Raw genomic sequence first — 21,418 nt, forward strand, 5'->3', positions numbered from 1 at the left:
AGCAGGTTGCTCAAAGCCCCATCCAGCCTGGCCTTGAACACCTCCAGGGATGGGGCATCTGCACCTTCTCTGGGCAACCTGTTCCAGTGTCTCACCACCCTCACAGTAAAGAATTTATTCCTAATATCTAATCTAAATCTCCCCTCTTTTAGTTTAAAACTGTTACCTATTGTCCTATTGCTACACTCCCTGATAAAGAGTCCCTCTCTGCCTTTTCTGTAGACAGTTTGGCCAAATCAAGAATATGGGCTGAAAGCAGCTGACCAAAAGTTTACAAAGAGGTATGACCTCCTGCACCACATGCAATCAATGCTGCCAGGGAGGTAGAAGGATTAAGAAGTCTTAATGCAATCTGAAGCATGTGTTGGTAAGGTCTGGGTGCCTCTTGTTTAAAGCTTTAAAAGTACTGTCAAAAGTTTCAATAAATTTGAAACTTTAAAAAAAAGCTTTGCTAGAGAATCAGAAAGATACGGTTCTTAGGACTTTAAGAAACTGAAGCTTACTCTCAGCTGGACGCTCATGATATCCAGAAAAACACACTTTAAATGAAAGCTTGAAACAGAGTTTTCCCAGGCTGGTAAAAAGCTTCTTTGAGGAGGTATGACAATAAATCTTTTCATAATAAAGATCATATAAAGATGGCTTGTTATCAAAATTTGCAGTTCACTTGCTCTATTGCTTAAGTTGCTGAAAGTGCTGTCTCTAAAGAAAGACAGCTCAAAGAAATTGTTGGTTGAGTTTCAAAAAGAGGGTCCAGGAGAGTGTAAACATCCCAGCCAGGAAAAGGGAATATCTATCTAGTGGATCAGGCCATTAAAAGTTTGGAATGGCTGGGTCAGGGAAAAATGTCAGTTACTGCCAATCTAAGCCACAGTATTAAAGGAGTTACCAAATACACACAAAGAGAGCTGACTGATAGAGCAAAATTATTGAAGGAAACCAGGTCATTTGGCATAGCTACAGCAGAATAGTCCACTGGCAGGATTTTCCCATGTTCACTCCCCTTTTTCTCTCTCTTGATATTTGTAATGCTGCCGAGTAAATGTATTAACAGTTGGGTCTCCTCCACTGTTAACAATCCTAGTAAGGGATTTCAGACCTCGATTTTGATAGATTATATTAGAAAAGAATAGAGGCCTGCTCCTTCCACTGTGGATTTTGCCACTATGGAAGCTGGGATCTGCCACAGCTCTCTGACAGGTGCTCTTGGTGACTGAAGTACCCCTATCACCTTGAAAATCTGTTTTTGAAACTGGTCTTCAACATCTGCAGAATTAGCCCGTATGATCCCCCCATCTTCCCAGAAAAGAGTAAGTTATCAGGCGGGCAGATGCCAGTCAGGTGGAACTGTGAAATGGAGACAAGACACCAGAGGGATGGGATGGAAATCATATTCCTCAAATCATCATTCCTGCTACGCTAATAAAGCCCTCTTAATAAATCATATAATGATAGAGTATACTTAACCAGGGCAACAGTTAAACCAATGCATATCCAAACAGGAAATTAGTGCATCATCCTGTCTTGGAAACCAGGAATCTTTCACCCAAAGGACAGAGGGCCAGTCCCAGTTTGTTCTGAGAAATACGAGATCTAGATTTCAAAGGCCTCCTGGCACCCAGAGAAGTTTTTCTGGTAAACTGAAGAGCAGAGTCTGTTTTCATCACAATTAATTTTTCTGGAGGAAATTCAGAATACACAAAACTCGTGGACTCTTAAAAACAAACAACCCCCAAAACCAACAAAACTCCTTTCATTTGGGTGTCAGCAAGTTGTCTGCATACACTTTTCAAAAGGACTTACACATTTTATATTTGTCTCTTGTACGAGATTCCGCTAAGTCTTACCCAAATGCAAAATCCTTGGGTGGGACTGATTTAAAAGCCTAGTTGGAGTAAAGCTTGATTTTGATGAGAGAGCAAAAGAAAACAATTAACTTAAATATCTTATTATTGTTTTCTTTTTTTTAATCCTCCCCCATTTTACTTTTTTTCTAGACTGCTTGGCCTCCCAAAATAAATTACATGAAGTGTACTACTACAGATATCCTTCCTGTTTTGAGAGTTGGTTAAACTAACTCACACACCGTCTTGATCTATAAGTGACTACACAAATAATCCAAGAGGTTGCTATTGCACAGCAAATACAGTCCACACTCAGTAATCAGCATGTAATACAGACTTAAGATTTCCTGTACACAAATCCCTCTCCCACGTGATTCCTGTGGAAAAAAAAGCTGAGAAACATGCACGCCCCCCCCTTTACTGCTTTTCTTACAATATTCAATAGGTCACAAGTTTTGTATGTATTTAACGTGTTAAATCACAAAAGTAGATTGAAAATAATAAAATTAAATAAAATTTAACCCATGAAGTGAAACTAATCACTCAGTGATTAAAGCTACTCAGCCTTGTAGTAGATGAACAGACAGAAAATTCACTTTGATTAAAGATTCTTTTATGAAACAAGCATAAGTCAGGACACTGAGAATCTGGCACACTCTTCTGAACTTTATGCTAAAGAAGGAGCAACTATCACCCACAGCCTAAAACAATAAATTGGGGCATTCTGAAGGCACTGCTGTAGTTTAAATGAAGTACTGAAAAGTTAAAAGAAGCTCTTGATTTCTACTACTTTTTGGTCTTGACTAGTTATTCTAACCTTCATTTTCTCTTCCCTCCTGCTCCCATTAGAATATCAAACCACCTCTTGAATTCTTTTATGTTATAATTTCTCACATTTTCTTAATATGTTTATCAATTTACCCTTTTATGTAACTTTACTATTCTTTTCCTCTTTTTTAGTTTGACTGCATAACTGTATAAATTGATGTCAGATTTTGAGTAAGGTTTTTAAAAAATTATCTTATTCTTTTGTTTCATTCTTTGGGGACAAGTTATAATGTGAAAATTCTTCTTAAATATTAAGTTCTTTGTGGTATTCTTTGTCTGCAAGTAACTTTTATTACATTGAGTTGAAATACAGAACAAGGAAGGCAGTCCATTTAGGTCAAAGCTTCTTGTACTAAGGGCTAATTTGGAGGGAAAAGAACAAGTGAACTCTTATGTGTGTAGATCTCTATCTGCTTTCATAATATAAAAAATAAACTGCCTGGTTTTCCCTCAAATCTACTGAGATTAATGTACTATGAATTGACATAGGTCTGAACATATAGTTTGCTTGAAATGGACATATCTTTTTAACTTCAAATTCAATTTAGCCTCCAACTTTAATACGAATGTTTTGCACTGGTTCTACTTACTACATCATAAATACTTTTATCAAGAAAAAAACTTAGGGTGGGAGGTTACTACTTTTATAAAGCCTATGAAACTATTTCTGGCAAAGTGAAATAAGTTATCCATGGTCAAACTGGGAGAGAGAACTACAGTGATAAGACTTACCAAACATAAGGTAACCACTATAAGAATAAAAAACTCAATGTCAAAAAAAAGACATCCCAATTATTTATTTTGGAAGCAGTATCATCTAATCCTTTTGAAGCACTTACTTCTGTTTTAATCTGATATAAGCAGTTGATAAATTGTTCCAGGCCTCAGCGTTCTGTAATGATAAATGGAGAAATACCAAAAAATTATTAACTTATGTTGTGCTTAATTCATAAAAATATGTGAAATACCATCGATTTTGCTAATCATGCATATTAACACATATTTTCTACAAGGCAGTCAAAATATTACACTGAAATAGAAAATATTATATTCAAATAAAAACACATAAATAAATATTGCTGATTACAGCAACAATCAGGGATATAAATAACAATTAAGTGCTTTCTGGTTGGAATACACTGTCAGCTCTTGCCTTCAGTTTAAACTGTGAATAGGCATCCTCTTCTGGAACCAGCTGGGGTAGCTGGAGCCGTCAGTGCTCTCAGCAGCTCATCACTTCTCACTTGCTGGAAGCTACTTACCTGCACTGCACTGCTCGTGGTAAAAATTATCTGAATGTCCCCTAATGCACATCAGGCAGAACTAATAGGGTTAGTTCCAACAGTGCTTATCAACTGTTTTAGCTGAAAAGAATTACAGAGCGCTCAGAAAACCTTTCCTCTGGTAAAACCCGCAGAGCTGTGTACAGAGAGCCTTGCCCATCACCTTACACTGCTGTAGATTTGAAGCTGCACCACTGAATCAGCAAAGTGTCAAGAAAAAAGAATACTCTGTCACCTTTCATTGCTTTCTCATTCTTTTCCTCAAGAGAAAAGAATGAATGATAGTTTCTATCAAGTTGGTGGCATTAACTGTAAGCGAGCAACATGCTTTTTGACAAAAGTATTGCCGGTATGTTCCCGAGAGGTAATCCAGCTGATGCCTCTGCTGTCTCAATGCACAGTCACACTCAAACTGCAATATTGGACACATGCTTGCCCTGTGCATCCAGAAAAACTGCCTAAATTCTCCGTGTGCTTATGAAATATATAGTTACAAATTTACCTGTCATACAACCACTTATTTGACTTTTTCTTCAGTAGAATTTGATTACTTAGAAGACTAAGTATTTTAATTTAGTTTTCTTGTTTTATCTCTATCTTTAGCACTCCTCACAGTCTACTCATTCCCTTTTCTCTGTTTTAGCAATGTATGCAAGCATAAAGGAATTTCTGCTCATACATATTTTAGCATTCACACACACATACTTGGATGAAGCAAAGTATTGGGCCAGTGTTTTTACAATGTCTCATTACAAAAATATATCCTTCATGCACAAGTTTAATTTATTCAAAGGGCTAAGGCTTAAGCAAATTTTTCATTACTGCTTTGCTTGTTTATAATGAAAACATCCTTGTTGCTTTTTGATAAGCCATCTGAATCGCTCGTTGAAAAGTACATACATCTGGTTCCAAGGTCACACAGCGCTGAAAGGCTTTGGCAGCACCTTCGTAGCCTTCTAAAGCAATGTATGCGCAGCCCAAGGAAAACCATACACCTAGCTGGAGAGAAAAAAATGGGTGATTACATATATATGTACATACATATTTCTGCACAAAAGAAATAATTTTGCCTGGATGCTCAAAGACACACTACTCTTGTTGATTTTACCTGATTTTCGGTTATCATAATAGTATTACGTTGGAATAAATAATATCCTGTATGCAGAATACAGGAAAACTTTATGTTCAAAGCTTCAATAAATATGGATATAGAAAGATGTTCACTATATAAAGACCACTTAACCATACGTGAAGCCCTTTTTCTACTTGTCAGGATATCAATCTTCTCTAGTTTATAACGCAATGTTACGCAATGTTACCCATGCTATGATATGGAGGCAAGAAGCATACAGAAAATTGAACAGTTCATGCAGATGGAAGAATATCGCTATATGTTAAAGCAAACTTCAGCATCAGTCATATAGAAAATAACTGTGTAAACAAACAACAGAACTGCTATGGATTAAAATTTCAGCAGCATGAAGACTGTATCTCGGAATACTTGACTAAAATAGAGAAGTTAACATGGTGGGAGATATCAGAAGGCTGTGAAAATAGAAATCTCAGAAAATACAGAGAGATTTAAATCATTCAACATAGTTTAGTAAATACCATAGTGGACGCAATTCCAAGGCTAAATCTTTTAGATACAAAGAAGCTGGTCAGAAGACAGTACAGCCTTAATCCTGACCAGTATGAATGATCGGGTTAAAAATGTTACCACACAAAAGATACCCTGTAACGCATCTGGAGTCATTAGTCCTTCAAGAACAAAAGCTACCCATTTAATACAGAGAATGGGGAGGGACTCTTCATCAGGGAGTGTAGCAACAAGGCGAGGGGTCACAGTTTTAAACTGAAAGATATAGTAGATTTAGATTAGATACGAGGAAGAAATTCTTTACTGTGAGGGTGATGAGGCACTGGAACAGGTTGCCCAGAGAAGTTGTGGATGCCCCATCCCTGGAAGTGTTCAAGGCCAGGCTGGATGGGGCTCCCTGGTCTAGTGGGAGGTGTCCCTGCCCATGGCAGGGGGGTTGGAACTGGATGATTTTTAAGGTCCCTTCCAACTCTTAACCATTCTCTAATTCCATGATTCCATGTTAAATTTAAGAGCTACTTAAAATGGAAAAGCTGTGTTAAAAACTAAAAAGGGCAGCAAAAGAGTAAAGATCTGCAAAAGTCCTGAAACATTTAAAGACAGGATATTTCAAAGCTTGGAGAAACTGCGTATCATCTTTCAAAAATGCTCTAAAAAGATGAGAGAGTTTTAACAATTAACAAAAATATAAAGGGGATTATTAAAAATAAGAGGACATGGTTTAAAAACTGGTGTGCTACACAAATGAGAAAGCTGCAAAAGAACATGTCTGACAAGTTAACTGGAAAAACATGGTAGCTGTGTAAAAAAACACACAGAATCAAAAACCAAACAAGCAAAAAACCAAGGTTCATTGTCTTTGACCTACTACAGCAATGAAATGTTATTTTATCATCCCTTAGATATCTGGAAAGGAAGCATGAATTTCTTCCACAATATAAGAACGGCAGTGACTCTTTAATAATTTATTTAGGATACAGTTTAAGAATGGACTTGAGCTTTTTTTGTGGAAAGAATGGTAAGAATTCCCCTTTTATTGGGGAGGGCACAAAATCTGCTGATTCCACTGGCTGATGTAACAATTGCTCTGAGGAAAATGACGGACTGAAAGGTAATGTAAGGAAAACTTTGTCCAAAGTTAAAAAAAAAAACACTTTTGTCAAGGCTTGTGAAACTAGGTTCAAGTTATTTTTTGGAAATACAAAAAATGTGTTGCCTAGAGGTTCGAATGTCGCTACTGATTGGAAAAACACATGAGAATGAGCTGTAAATTTTATACTTTTCAAAACTGAAGACAGTGACCAGCAAAGGAAGATAATTTAAGCTTTGACTCTTTGTTAAAACTTGCCATCAGGAATTTCCAGGCAAGTCTTTAATAAGTCTCAATGATTATTAAATGCTTTAAAAAAAGTCTAAACAATTCTCTCATATTAATGGGAATACGGTTCCAAAATAACCTAGTTACAGAATAGCTGAATATTTAAAAAGAACAAAAGCCGAAATCATATACCTGGAGAAACTTCTTTACTGTTTTTTGTTTGTTTTGTGTTTTTTTTTTCCAGAATCTAGTAAACTCTTCGGTACAATATTCTTAGGAATACAGCAGTGTTCATTTAGAACCAATCTATACCTTGCAGAGCAAAATTAGTCTTTGAAGCTAGTAATTACTACAACATTTTAAGAGCTCTAGTTGAGTGAAATCCTAGCTGAGTACCTTTTTAATTACTCACTTTGGCATAATTTTTCTCCCTTATAATTCAGTTTCTTCTGAACACAACACACTGACAGAACATACTACAGTTTTAAGTAGGCAGAGAGACTTCTATTGTCATCTCCAGTGGGAAAGACTAGCTGAACTCTTAAATTACCTTTACTATTACAAAATGAATGAGGATTGTTGAGAATAAGGCCCTCATTGCATTGTCCAAAACTTTAAATTCCAGATGTAGTTGATGGCAAGCTGACTTCTAAAGCGTGACTGTTTTTCCAAATTAGAGAGAGATCACTTGTCTTGCTTCACACGAAGGAAAATTAGCCTGAGAAGTTATGAGCCAAATAACCAAGCACAAAAGAGGATTATTATTTTTTTGCAGACTGTGACATGTTGGAGACTGGTGTGGGCACAAAAAAGGTGCTATGAACACTCTGTTAAATTCAATTGTGAAGCAATTGGATATAGAGAACCATACACTGTTCAGTACAAGAAGTAACAAATCTGCTATTTAACTGTAAGTTTTGTAACACAGACTTCTTACCATGGGAGAACTGACTGCATGAGCTCTTTGATCTCTGGAATTGTCCCAGTCTACCCCTTGTAAGCTGTTTGCAGTGAAAGTGCAAGAGAAATGCATGTCTCCCACTAGGCGTGTACTAGAACAAGTAATTTCATAAGCAGCAGTGCTTATAGAAGACAAGTTTCAGATATACTTGAACTGTAAGACTTCCATTCCTCTGTGGATTCTCCAAAGTCTAATATGATGTTGGCTCATACTGCAAAGACCTACCCTCAGAGACCTGAACCAAACTTGACCAGTTGGCCAAAGAGTACGTAAGATTGAAGGATGGTTGACAGAGAATGGTTTTATCCATTAGATATTTTGGGGAATCACTTGCTGCAGCCTAAAAATCCCTTCTGTCAAGAAGGTTTCTGATAACCACAAAAAAAGGTAATTTCTTTGTAATAATGAGTCTTTCTTTACCTGATAAATTATTCACAATTCTGGGAACAGTTTCTCAATGAATATTTTCCTTGTATTAAAGCCCTTGCATCTAGAATCACCTTACTCTCTGCTCTTAGTCCACACAACATCCTGGCATAGGAAACAATTCATTTCTGTAGTGACAGAATACAGATAGACTTTAGAAGACAGAGATGTGTCAATCCACAGTATCCATCTTCTCAATCTATTTGCTTGAAACAATTAGTTTGAATCTTAAATAGAGCTTCCTGAACAACAAGAGGAGGAAATGTTCACTTTCCTATATGGACTGGCCTATTTTTCTTGGATTGCCTTTCATTTTAAGCTTCCTTTGGATAGATAGGACACAAAATAAAACAGCATCTCAACAGAATGTTTCTCAGCTTTGAGCCCTGTAGACCATTTTCTGCAGCCCTCTATTATCCAGGAGTCCTCTTGATTTCAATAAGGTTCCTATCTGAGTAAATATATATTTTGTTGGCATTTTGTAAGTCAGTAGGAGAACTGAAACACAAGGGAAGCATTTTTGTTCATTTTGCTTTCCATTCTAAAGGTTAAGTTAGCTGGTTAAGTTACCTGGAGTTCACTTGAATAAGAACAGGACTCTGATTCACTGGAATAAAATATATCATTGAAATACAAAGAATTTTTAGGATATTAGATTTGAAACATTGGAGGTCTTTAAAATTTTTCACAGCAGAAGTCCAGCTAGTTATGTGGAACTCAAACCAGCATCTTTAGTGGTATTCTTTGGAGGGCAAGAAGGAATATGCTAATTTCACATGGACTTTAAAATGGCTCAATTTATATACATAAACACTCCAAAAGCTGTTTTAAATTCTCAAGACCTTTCCACAGGGTGGACCTTATTGGGATGGGATATATAGTGGCTAAGAAACTGAAACAAGATTACAAAAACTGTCTGGAGAACAGCTTGCAAAGATTCTGTCAAAATACTCAGCTTCAACAAGAGAACTCTTTTAACTATGGTTTCAGTTTTGATGCATTATTGTACTAAAAGCTACTGTCAACACAAGTGTAACACAATGCTTCTCAGTGACTCCAGAACAGGACAGACTACAACACTTGAAAAAGACTCCTGTGAAATACAGAGATCAGAGTTCATAATTCAAAGCCAACAGACAAGGCAAAATAATTATTTCATTAAAATCTGTAGAGCATTCTGCTTATGATTATTTTGCTTGACACTTGTTCACAAATTAGTTGATGATAATTATTAATTTTCATTGGCTTGATCTCTTTGAAGTAGAAAAGCTGTACAGGTAAAGAGTCAGCTGCATGCAAGGGCCTGAATGAAAAAAGATGTTTTAATTTCAGCATGCTACCATTTTTAGCTAGGCTTCCAAGTTCCCGGTGGAAAAGTTGCTAAGAAGAGTAAGAACCTGTTACGTTGACAACTTTGCACAGAATTGCCTTTTAAAAAAGCATGTCACCATTCAAAACTGAACACATCAACTAAAACAAACCCGTATGTGTCTCATTTCCCAACCTGCATAGGGTTGATCTGCACTGAACGTTCAAAGCACTCCACACATTCCCTGAATTCCCGGTTGCGGAGATGGAGGAGGCCTTTGGAGCGTTGGGCACGGGCGCTGCGGTGCCTGGAGAGCTCCCAGGCTTTGTCATAGTACTGGTGGTCTTTAAGAACATCACCAAGCAAACAATATAATCCGGGTGTTTCCTTTTTCTCTAGCTCCCGCCTGAGTATTTCTTCTGCCTGTTAAAGAACAAAGAGAAATCAATACATAATGGGACAATTTATTTTCAGTGAATCGCCTACCAGAACAAATACCTCTTTAGAACATAGCAATCATCAGTTGAAGACTAAGAAGTAAAGATAGTAAGGAAACAGTATTTTGATCCAACACAGCATCAAAGATAAAGTCTAGAGAAAATCTGGTTCCAAACATTTCTTAAAAATGCCCACTTCAGCACCAACATAATAAGGTGTTTTTTGGTTTAATGCACCAAGGGAAACCTACCCATTAAAACAAGCAGCAGCTTGCTCCTCCTTTTATTTCTTAGGTGTGTATTCTGTCCAAGAACAAATATCAGTCCTGGACATCACACCTACACCTACGTGTATCAGCAATGCAGTATCAGCACCATTAAGGTATGTGCAATCCTAATAGTTTATAATTTGTGTTTTTTATAAATCCTAATAAGTACTCTTGCAATGACTGTCATTCCTTTTTCTCTAATTGTTCTTTTCTGAAAACATTTATTTCCATTCTGTTATGTCTGAAGAGACATCCACTTTCATACTGTTGGTTTTGGAAATGCTAGTCTTTTACATAAAATGCACAAGTTATAAATTTATCTAAATGTTTGAGATAAAATATACTCAGAATATACACAGCATTATGGAAAAGAAGACACGAGCTGGTGCTCCCAGATATGTTTTCTGAGCTGTAACCAGCTTTCAAAAGCTCTTTATCCCAGGGTCACTATCTTGTTCTAACAATAAAATTATTGTTTCTCTTTTAAACAAGAGATAGTGTGTTTTCTGTGGCATTTTGAAAAGATAAATACACTGGACAGATGATCTGTTGTTAAGACCGACCTCTTACCTCAGTCCCCTGCTGCAAAAAATGTAACAGACATAATTCAGCTTGTTATCATTTTTCAATTAGGTAAGATCTGTTTGAAGCATCTCAACCAAGAAAGATTCAATACAGCCTGAAAGATTCAATACAGAACTGAAGTTTGACATTGTAACAGTAGTCTTTCTTCTATCTTTATTGAAAAGGAAAGCTGACTTCATCTCTGCATTTAAATTATTGCTGCTTTTCTTGTTTCTATAAGAAATATTTTCTTTGCCCTTCAGATGTTCTCTAGAGAATCAGTCACTTACTCCTCTTCCTCCAATCAGTAAAATTCACTGGTCCTGTCTGAAAATCATCTTTAGAAAAATGACTTTGTTTTACTTTGTTTTGAAATATTTAATGTATTGTAATTTTAACAATTCTTACTATCATTTTTGTTAAATAAAGTAGCAGTAAAATTCTACAAATATTCGAAGTGCACAAATGTGAAAAAGGGACGCATTGTTTAGATTTCTAAAGGGATCTTAAACTAGCAAAAATGGTATCCCATTAAGAAGAAAATTAGCAGCAGAATATTAGGAAAATAACTTAATGGCAATTGTTTTTAATTGTGTATAGAACAGCTCTCCAAAGAAACTATTACTTAAAATCTAGAATTAGCCTAGTCAAAGCACTAGAAAACCTCACCTAACAAGAAGAACTGCACTTGCAGAGGGTTTGGTTAAAGGGCAGTTTAATTCCTCTTCCCGGCTCCATTAGTTGCTATGACAAGACTAAAGGAGCACATATTATTAATAGATCTTTAAGACGATTTTTTTTCTAGAGCAGAGAGATCTCGGTGCTTTTTTTGTTGCAGTAATCACATTAGGCACCAAAAGGTAAGGTGGTTTTTTTTCCCTTCAGATAAAGAAAAAAGACTGAAGTGTTGCTGTATGAACAGCAGCTCTGAGGTGAAAAGTGCATTGCAGGCTGCTGCTTTACCTCTTCCTCTGCAGGGCACTCCCACGTTCAGATTGCTTTTCTGTGGCAGTGCTTACTACTAATCCTACACTAGACCAGAAAGTCAACCGTTCACTAATTGCATCTCACATTTAAGAGCATAAAAACATCATGTTCTGGTCTAACCTTACAAGAATTCATTGCCAACATAAATATTTCAACGCACAGATAAAACAGAGAATTAAATAAGTCTGACTTTTTCTTCATCTGGTTAGCTATCTGATCACATTTCTGGCATGTCACAAACCTTTTTATTACTTAAATCTTTAAGCACTAATACAAAGGGGATCTTAAAAAAAATAATGGTATTCTCAAAGCATTTGCCATTTGTCTTCTACAAAACCAGATAATGTTTTAAAACAGGATTTCTAATTTTGCCTATGTTTTTGTCAAGAAAAATATTCCTGTCTCCTAACTTTGTACTAAACTATTTTCAAAAATGCATATTTAATCTTTGATAAGAAGCCTGCTTCTGCAAAAAGAAAATCTTCCTCTTAACAAAAAATATTATCAACGAACATTTTTTAGGCAGCTCAGGCAACGTATATAAAAGAAATACATCCACTAGAGGTTTATTCTTACTCATTAAACAGATATTAATGATTAACTCCCATGCTTTATAACTAAAAAATATATCTAAATTAAATAAGCTTTGATAATAAAATTATCAATCAAAAGTTACCTAAAAAGAAAAAAATGAAGCTGTATATGCTGAGTGAAACAAATTTAATTATAACAACACTGATTTTCACAGAACGGTCTGCACCAGCATGGATGGCATTCAATACTCAGTTCAAAAGCCAGTTGAACTAAATACGAGAAAGATTTAGGCTGTTATCAGCTTTCTGGGCTACTACAGTTGGTATGGGAATTAAACAGGCAATGCTTCACAAAAATCCACAACAAGTAAAAGGGGTTTGTTTTAAATAAAAGGTGGTGTCTTTTTATTATTCACTACAGAGACTTCTGGACACCAAGTTCAAGATTTGTCCTGCATTTGCCTTCCCAACCCTAAAATTCCGCTTGCCGACCCACCCACATGTGCCCATGCTTTTATTTATTTGTTTCCTAAAAGGCCCTATTAGCCCCAGTCCTCACAGATCTACCAGTTCTATTATTTGACAATTCATCCCCTTGCTAGTTCAAAGTATTTCCTAAAATGCTTTAATCTTCTCTGTTTGCCTGTTATTTGCCAGGCTACCAGAGAAGTTGCAGGAAGCAGCAGAACAGATGAGCGTGGAGCGAAGTAGTGAGAGAAAAAGAGAGCTCTGCAGTTTTCATTTCTCCTTCCCTGTAACTTCATGCATGACCTTGGCAAAGCATTTACTCCTCTTTCTCAATTTTGTAGCTACACATAGGAGTGCTTACCTGCCTTCTACGTCTCTTATGATACGTACTGGAACCTAATCAAGTTCTTGAACGGTCTCATGCACTAATCAGTATAGTACTACTTGACCTTGCATCTGGGAAGCATTTCCTGAATTTAAATAGGAGCTTCTGAGATCTTATCATAATTGTGTTTCCTTGCTCAACTGTTTTAGAGATACCTGTGCCATGTCATGACAAAAAATACAACTCTGTAGAACGTGGATTGCTGGGTGTGTTGGTCTAAAACCAGTGTGTTTTAGACCAACATACCCATGTGTACCATGCTGTTTACTCTGAGGAGATGATGAAATAGGGAGAGGGTTGACAACTTGGTTGTAAGACAGAATACCTGGCTAAAAGGTAGAGCTCATGAATTTATCAAAGGTCAGCAGCTACCATGCTCTAGAGCTCCTGCAAGCGAGAAAGGCCCCACTTCAATTGGAAGAATTGAAAATTCACATCTGTGGTTTAGCCTTCCTTTTTTTTTTTAGCAGAGAACTATAACCATTTTTAGTGTATTATCCATTTCCAGTGAGGTTGAAGAAGGCCTCGTAGACCTTAACCAAAAAAAAGTCTGATGCAAATAATACTCTCGAGATCTCTGGGTCCTCCTCACAGTTAAAAGAGAGGACAAGGACACTTTCAACACCAGTTCTCACTACACACATGGGGACTAGAGTCTGCTTTTGCAACAAGTCTGTTAAAGCAATATGAGTAGAAGACTGGAATGAGAAGACAGCAAAGTAAAAGACAGCAACTATCAACATACTGTGCAGATTTTGTAAGGTTTTTTTTGTTGTTCTGTGCCCTGTTTTGCTCATCGCTTGGCACTCTGTTACTCTTCTCTTCTTATGATACCACTTTCTACTAATTTTGTTCAGATTATGAAACAAGTGAGTATAGAGCCCTATCCAGCAACAATAAAAGACCCACCAAAAAAGTTTGCTAAATGTTACTCCGCAAAATTTGTACTGCTCTGTGGCCCTGTTATAACTGAGTATTTCCCAAGTGCATAATGTGGACCCGCACATAGCCTTATCTACATGTACTGTTGCTTTGTCAGTGCGTAATTCAAAAGTAGGAGGACGCAACATATTCCTCTGATGTGTAAGGACTCATCAAATACATTTATATTGCTGATATCTGGCTGTTTTACTAGATTTTCTCAGTATTTAAATTCAGGTCTTCTATATAAAAGCATTTGTGAGTGAAAAACATGCAGAAGTTTATTTAATAGTTAACTATTAATTTAATAATTAATATTTAATTATTTTGGGGCACATATATGCTAAGTTCTTTAATGACATGAATATCCACTGAACAACACACTGCTCTGGTAGATTCTCGTGCACTTCTAAAAGAATAACTACCATATGTGAAAACATACAAACATCTTTGACAAATACAGACAGTTCACACACTGAAAGCTTTTTGGAGTGAAGCACAAATAGTCACTCCCCTTGGCGTACAGCTAAATGTTTCTAATTTTCTGGCTTTTCTGATCTGAATCTAGCTTTTTTCCCAGCACTACTGTTACTTACTACTTATACAGCATTTTCTGTTTTTCAAAGCACAGCACAAACTCTCATTCTGAAAGCATTTCTGAGCAGCTTCCTGTGTCAGATATCCTGTCCTACTCTCCGAGTGCCATTTTCATAACTCCCTAAGGGCAGTTTGTGAATATAAGTAGGATAGAATGCATTTCCAGGAAATGGAAAATATTGACCTCTACTTCTCCACTGTACTGAAAAGATTGGGGTATTTGCATACTATCCCTGAGGCATGCATAATGTGACACAGAATTTGCCAGCAAAACTTATCTGTCAGTTTTAAAAGACCAAAACCTGGGCATTGGTGCAAAATAATTAGAAAAAATATGCAACTATGAGAAAATCTGCATTTTTTCTATTAATTGAAGTTTTAACTCTCTATTCTGTAAGTTTAAATTAGTGTAAGCACAGTCTTTGTAATTTTGTCTTTGTAAAGGCACACATACATTCATATATTTAATGCTATCACATACCAAACAGAGGGAGAGAACAGGGAAGAAAAGAAAACCCATTTTTATATGAAAGTGAGTATTTCTGGAAACTATATAAATTCTGAAAGCAATGCCTGACAGCATAAGTTCCTGTTATTGTCTTTATGTGTGAGATTGCACCAGAGAGAGAGCACAGCTGAAGTTACACCCAAGTAGGCATTGCTTCCAGATATCATTCTCTAAAATCTTCCTACCATTGCTCTTACTATTAACCACATAATCAACAATAGCAGGGCTGCTACAGCCTGCTAGCAGAATTTTCAAATAATTCTGTCACTGATACTTAGAGTTAGCTGATGGCTTTAAATTGTCTTTGTCTGGAGCTGATCACATGTAGCTGCAGCAGTGTTAAAGAAATCACGGGAGAAGTTCAGGAAAATATCAACACAGACTTAACAAAGTAAAGCCTTTTAATCTTATGCAGAATCTTGTCTGATTCTGCAACTACAGTTAATAGGTTGAAATCAAGTGGGAAAGAAAACTAATATCCCCTCCAGACAAAGCTCCAAGACCCCATCATGAATGGCTGCTACAGCCTTCTTGAAATCCCCACATTACACCTTGCTGTGCATCCATAGTTGTAAATTTTCTTTGAATATATTCAAGAACAACTGTCACAAGTGTCTTGCTTCCCAAGTTATTTCTCATTAACCAACTTCTATTTCATGTGGTCATTACCCTAAATTTTTTATTTTTTTTTTTAGCATTCACAGGTTATGACAGACTCATATGTCATGTGGCCATTTTCCCCAGGCTGACCTCATGATACGTCTGTAGAAGTGTTATTAGTGAATTGACAGCTCAAGGCAGATGGTCTTTCATACTTCAGATCCTATTTCAAGACAGGATCTCAATTGTAAAAAACATTTTTCTTACCTTCCCATGCTGTCCTGCTCTTTCATAGCAGATCACTGCATCTTCCCACATTTCCAGCTCCTCAAATATCTGTAAGGCAGAGCTGGTGCATCCCAGCTCAAAGAGCAAGCTCGCAAGCTGACGCTGGGAAGACAAGAAATTGCAGTTAACTGAAAATAGGTAAGTAAATACAATTTACATTTTTAAAAGATGTTAGAGGCATATTTGACATCACCAAGAAGCAGACAGAGAATAAGGAATTATCTTGAAATTTCAAGCTGGAGCCTCAAACAATGTATATACCTCAAAAAGCCCACCAAAAGAACAATAATTGTTTTGATTTGACTTTTGTTCATGTCAGGAGCTTAATTACTTTCAACTAGTAAATAATATAATGCAAAAATGGAAACAGACATGGCAAGGAAGAATTGACAGAGCTGAACTTCCAACCCTTAAAGAGGTACATGGCCCATACAGTTGGAGAGCAGCTGCAGCAGGACATGGGGAATGCTGAGAGTAGAAAAGAGAGGCTGAAGGAGGACATTAAAGCCTCTTTTCGCAATGCTTTGCCATAGTAATCTGTACATGTGCAAACACAGATGGAGAGAAAGGCTCTGATGCAATTTCGTTAGGTACTCATGAGAAATCACTGTCCCAAACAGCCACTGCCAAAGGCTGTTAGTTTTTAGTCACATCAATATTGCATTTGAGTTCAACTCCCTAGTTGAGTTTTCCTCACAGATAAGTCAGCCTCTTTGTTATTTCAAATTTAGCTATTATTTCAGTGTACTTATGAAAATAAATGAGTAATCTTTTTAATATAAACAAGGTATGTTTTCATGATTTTGAAAAGTTTACTTTGGTCTTTTGTTTATTTTTTTTTAAGAGGAGATTAAAATCGCATATAGGTTTTTATCTTTGAAGAAAGGATAACTTATTTACTATGTGTGACATATACTACTTGCTTTGCGAAAACAAATGGGAAATTTCTGTATAAGGACACCTAATTATGCTATGAGCTCCCATGCAGGGAACTTCTCCAGTGCTTTTGGTGGATTTCCTGAACGGATTCCCTTAAGTTCTCTGTAGATGTCATGGATCTCTCCATGGGTCCAGTGTAGGCTTGGGTTCAGTACATGTTACAAATCCAAGGAGTGGCCATATAGGAATTAAGAACTGGATACAGTTTTTTAACATAAATATGTAGCAAACTGAAAATCTGTAACAAAGTAGTTACTTGGTAGCTTGATATTAATTGCTATGGGAAAACCCTACGCTTTCCAGTATCTGGAATTATATCTTATTTATGTTTTATTAAATCTACTCAGAGTCAAATTTGGTAAAATCTATATATGCAATGCCTCTTTCATTACTATAACTAGAAGACAGCAGCCATCTTCCATTATAAATCCCTATTTTAGCATTTCTATCTTTGGCTTGGAAAATTGGCTTGGATTGAAAAGTGCCACTCTGACAACTGGAAATGAAAACTACATTTGCTAGTTTTATTGCAAGTACCTGTTGAAAGGTTGTGTGGAATAATTTGAGAATGCTAGAGGATATGATAGATGCATATTGCTTGGTTAAAGCAATATGCATTGAGGTTAGAAATCAAAAAGGAATAAACACCATTAAAAGTAAACAACATGAACGCTTTTGGAGCTAAGCAATGCAAAAAGTTTTCTTAAGCTTGTTAAATCAGATCAGTTTGTTAAATCATCTAATGTTTAGATTTCTGTTCTAGAAAGAGTGAAGATGAACACTGTATTTAAAAAAAAAAAAAAAAAATCCTGTCAGAAATAGTAAAAAGGAGCATGTCCTGAAAATAAACACTTTCTCAGCTCAAGGAGTTCTCCAGTGTACTTTTGACTCCAAATTTGGCTGCTTTGGCCATGATCTACTTCCTGAAAACAACTCAGAGCGATCACTAAAAGATGAGAAAGACACAACTAACTAGCATAAGTAAAACAGTAATAAATAGCAAGACAGTAGCAAGATTATTTTTACAGGACATATGTTGGAAGCTTGAAAGTTTTGGTCCATTTTTTACTGAATGAAAAGTGAAGGTAAAAAAGAATTGCACTACAAGCAATTACTTCTGCGCATTACAGAACATGAGATCTGAAAACAAAAGACTGTAGAACTTGATTTCTTTCCAGAAAAAAAACCTGCTGTCTTGTTAGGTTATGCCTTTATTTCTACAGTGTTACAACTCAAGATCATATCATACTCTCTTGACCTTGGAGTCACGCAGTATCAAAAATAATAAGAACCACAGACTTTTAAGTAAAGCTTTAGATGGAATTGCTTCACACCTGTATGGCCCAATGTGGAGGCACCTGACAACAGTAGAAAATCTTCATGCGTTCAGATACCGACGTATTTGCATCTTCAAATTGGTCTGCAAGTGCCTGTAAATGCAAAGTATACTCTGATTTATATTTAATTAGAATTAATCAATTAAAAAAAAAAATTCAAAGCATTCAGGATTTTAGGCATGCTTGACACAATGGAGAAATTATATTAAATATAACACTAAATGCCAGAAAGCCCCCATAATATGCTACAAGTCTTTTTACTATCCCATATAAGAAAATGTAATAAACATTTATGTAAAAGCTCTTTATTACAGCTAATAATAAATAAAAAGCTTTGAAGAAATTTAAATTTCGACGTGCATTTAAGAGGAATAAGAAGCACGTCTACAACACCCAAAAAAATGCTTGCAGAGTAAAACTATATCAAATATTAAAGTCACCTTGCCTAATGCATTTCAATCCTTTAGCTAGTTTTTCCCTGTCTAGGATAGTATTGATGGGCTTTAGGCATGAAATTTCTTATTAAAAAGAGAGAGAAAGACAAACATCTTTGTCCACAAAGTGGACAATCCTTTTGGAAGCAAAATTCTATTAATAAAGAATAATAATAAAAAATTGTTGTGACTTGAAATACAAATCTATTCAGGCATTTTTTTTTTCTTTTGATGGAGCTTTGAATTGTTGAAATGTTTTCTTCTGAAACTCTTTGAAAGGAAATGGTAACTTTCACATAGCAAAAGTGCAGCAGCTTCAGCATTAACTTCTTCTCTGAAAATCCACTATGAAGTTAATTCAATCAAAATTCAATAGCAATAAAAAGAAAATATTAAACATCACTATAGTCATAAAGTTGGTTAGAATTTTTAAGATAAGGGAGAAACTCTCTTCAAATGCCAGTCATCACTAAACTAGCAAATTTAAGGCCAGATGTATAAATAAGGGTACATTAAATTACTTGCCTTCACGTAATTCATCTATCCAAGTCTCACATACAACTCAGTCAAAAATTTATAGGAGGAGTTAGACAGGCTCTCAGACCTAATTTTAAATACTAATATTTAAAATATTCAATCTTATTCATGTTCTCTCTCATAAAATTATTGCCAGAGACCTGTTCCTATAGATTATCCAAAAACCTCCCCCAAGAAAACGGCTGAGGTATATTTGTAGTAAGGAAAGGGACAGACTAATAAAATTACATTCCTTTACACAGTTCCAAGCAATCCAAAAGGAGTCAGATTCAAATAAAACCTTTAAAGTAATGTGATTTAATTACAGAGTTTACTTGACTACAAACTATATAACAAATCATATTTCGCAGTTTTAGTTTTGCTCAGATCTTCTAACGCTACGCAGAATTACATTTTTCTATACTCTGTTGCAACAAAATTAAACTGAAAAATTGTTCAATTCCTTGGGTAATCATTTTACAAGACCAGACAAAGCAGTAACCTACAGTTGGAAAATTTAAAAATAATAATTGCTCTAAGCCTGAGCAAAGCCAGAAAATCCTGCAAAATAATTTTTTGAGAACAGGAGATGGATAGCAGAAAAAGTTTTAAGTCAATCAAAGTATTTTGTTCTTGTTTTAGCTTTTTTTTTTTTAATTATTTCTATAGTTCCAAAAGAAAAACTGGAATTCAAAGAAAAACAGTTTTTCAAAAGCAACAGATTTTATTGGAAAATTTGTGGCCATATTTTCTACACTTCCTAAGCAGAAAAGCCTAATGTAAATTACATGTTGTAGGAGAATATAACTATTAGAAAGTAGAATTCTCTCCCTTCCCAAAACAAACACTACTCTGTATGTAGATCCAAAACCTGAAAATGTAGGTAGACCTTACAAATATTACAGAGTTGCTAAAAAGTATAAATACTAATGAACTTAAAAGCTATTAAAACCCATAGTTTATGCACTCTCATATATTGAAAAAATAAGCTGTGATAGTTCTGCCTATTTGTGAGCAATAGAAAATAAGTTACTAAATAATTGCTGAATTCTATGTTTCTGAATTATGCTTGAAGAAATAAAATTTTGGTTGTATAATGGTGAGAAAATGAGAATCCTAATCATATTGCACAGCTATTATCTAATCATAGAACAATAAATCAATAAGATGAGCAAGATGATACCAAGAGAGCATTCTTTCTCATTAATAATCTTCAGGATAAATATTATGTATAAAAAAAAAAAAATCTATGCAAATTTAGAATATTTGCAACATAATCAAAGGACATATGACTTGGTGTCTTAGTTTAACCCAAACCTCAAATTCCTGCCTTGAAACTAGTTAAATAAAACTAGAGCAGAAACCAACGAAAATTCACAACTCTAAATGATACATGAGTTCTTCCTATGCAACATTTAAAAACAATAAGCTTAACAGATCATCTCTCCCATCATGTAACACACCCTCGCCCCCAAGGCTTGATCTGCCATAGATAACGAGTTCTGAAGTCAAAAAACACAGTACAGAGAGATACACTAATCTAGTCTGGAAACAACAAAAACACAGATGGTTTGGATGGACTTCTATATCATGAGCAAAGACTACTTTATTGCCACTTGAAAGCAGGAAAAGGCAGCTCTAGAAATCACAATTCATTCTCCCATTCTCCCCATCTCATCCTTAAATCTTTGGTAAGAGATTATGAAGTACAGTAAGTAGCCTGTGTTTGGGATAAGTACACCATGTCTATTTGAAATGATCACATTGGAGTTTTTCTCACTTTACTAATCAACCTCAGTCTAATCACTTTACTAATCAAACTCAGCTAGTAATTATCCATCACTTGAGTACATGAAGTTTGCAAAGGATTTCTTCCACCTTGGATATAATTTCCATACATTCATTCCCCTTACATATCCTTGCTTTGCCTCTATGTTCACCATACGTATAACATCACTAAGATCCTGATTATAAAGTATCAGCTTTGATATGGAGCCTAGCTAAATTTCAATCTCTTTATCCTCTCCACATTTTTAATGTCCTTTTCTTCTATGGCTGACACAGTC

General features: G+C 35.7%; 1 protein-coding gene across 1 annotated transcript in view; it reads right to left on the reverse strand.

The window, feature by feature from the left end:
* Positions 1-21,418, reverse strand: part of TTC27 (tetratricopeptide repeat domain 27) — a 136,507-nt gene that overhangs the window by 15,225 nt on the left and 99,864 nt on the right. The window contains exons 11-15 of the mRNA XM_014950399.1: positions 18,400-18,495; positions 16,106-16,228; positions 9,765-9,992; positions 4,856-4,954; positions 3,512-3,564 (exon numbers count right to left, since the gene is read on the reverse strand). Of these exons, the coding sequence (XP_014805885.1) occupies positions 3,512-3,564; positions 4,856-4,954; positions 9,765-9,992; positions 16,106-16,228; positions 18,400-18,495 (599 nt within the window). The remainder of the gene's footprint in view (positions 1-3,511; positions 3,565-4,855; positions 4,955-9,764; positions 9,993-16,105; positions 16,229-18,399; positions 18,496-21,418) is intronic.

Source organism: Calidris pugnax, unplaced genomic scaffold, assembly GCF_001431845.1.
Source record: "Calidris pugnax isolate Ruff unplaced genomic scaffold, ASM143184v1 scaffold24, whole genome shotgun sequence".
NCBI classification, from domain to species: domain Eukaryota; kingdom Metazoa; phylum Chordata; class Aves; order Charadriiformes; family Scolopacidae; genus Calidris; species Calidris pugnax.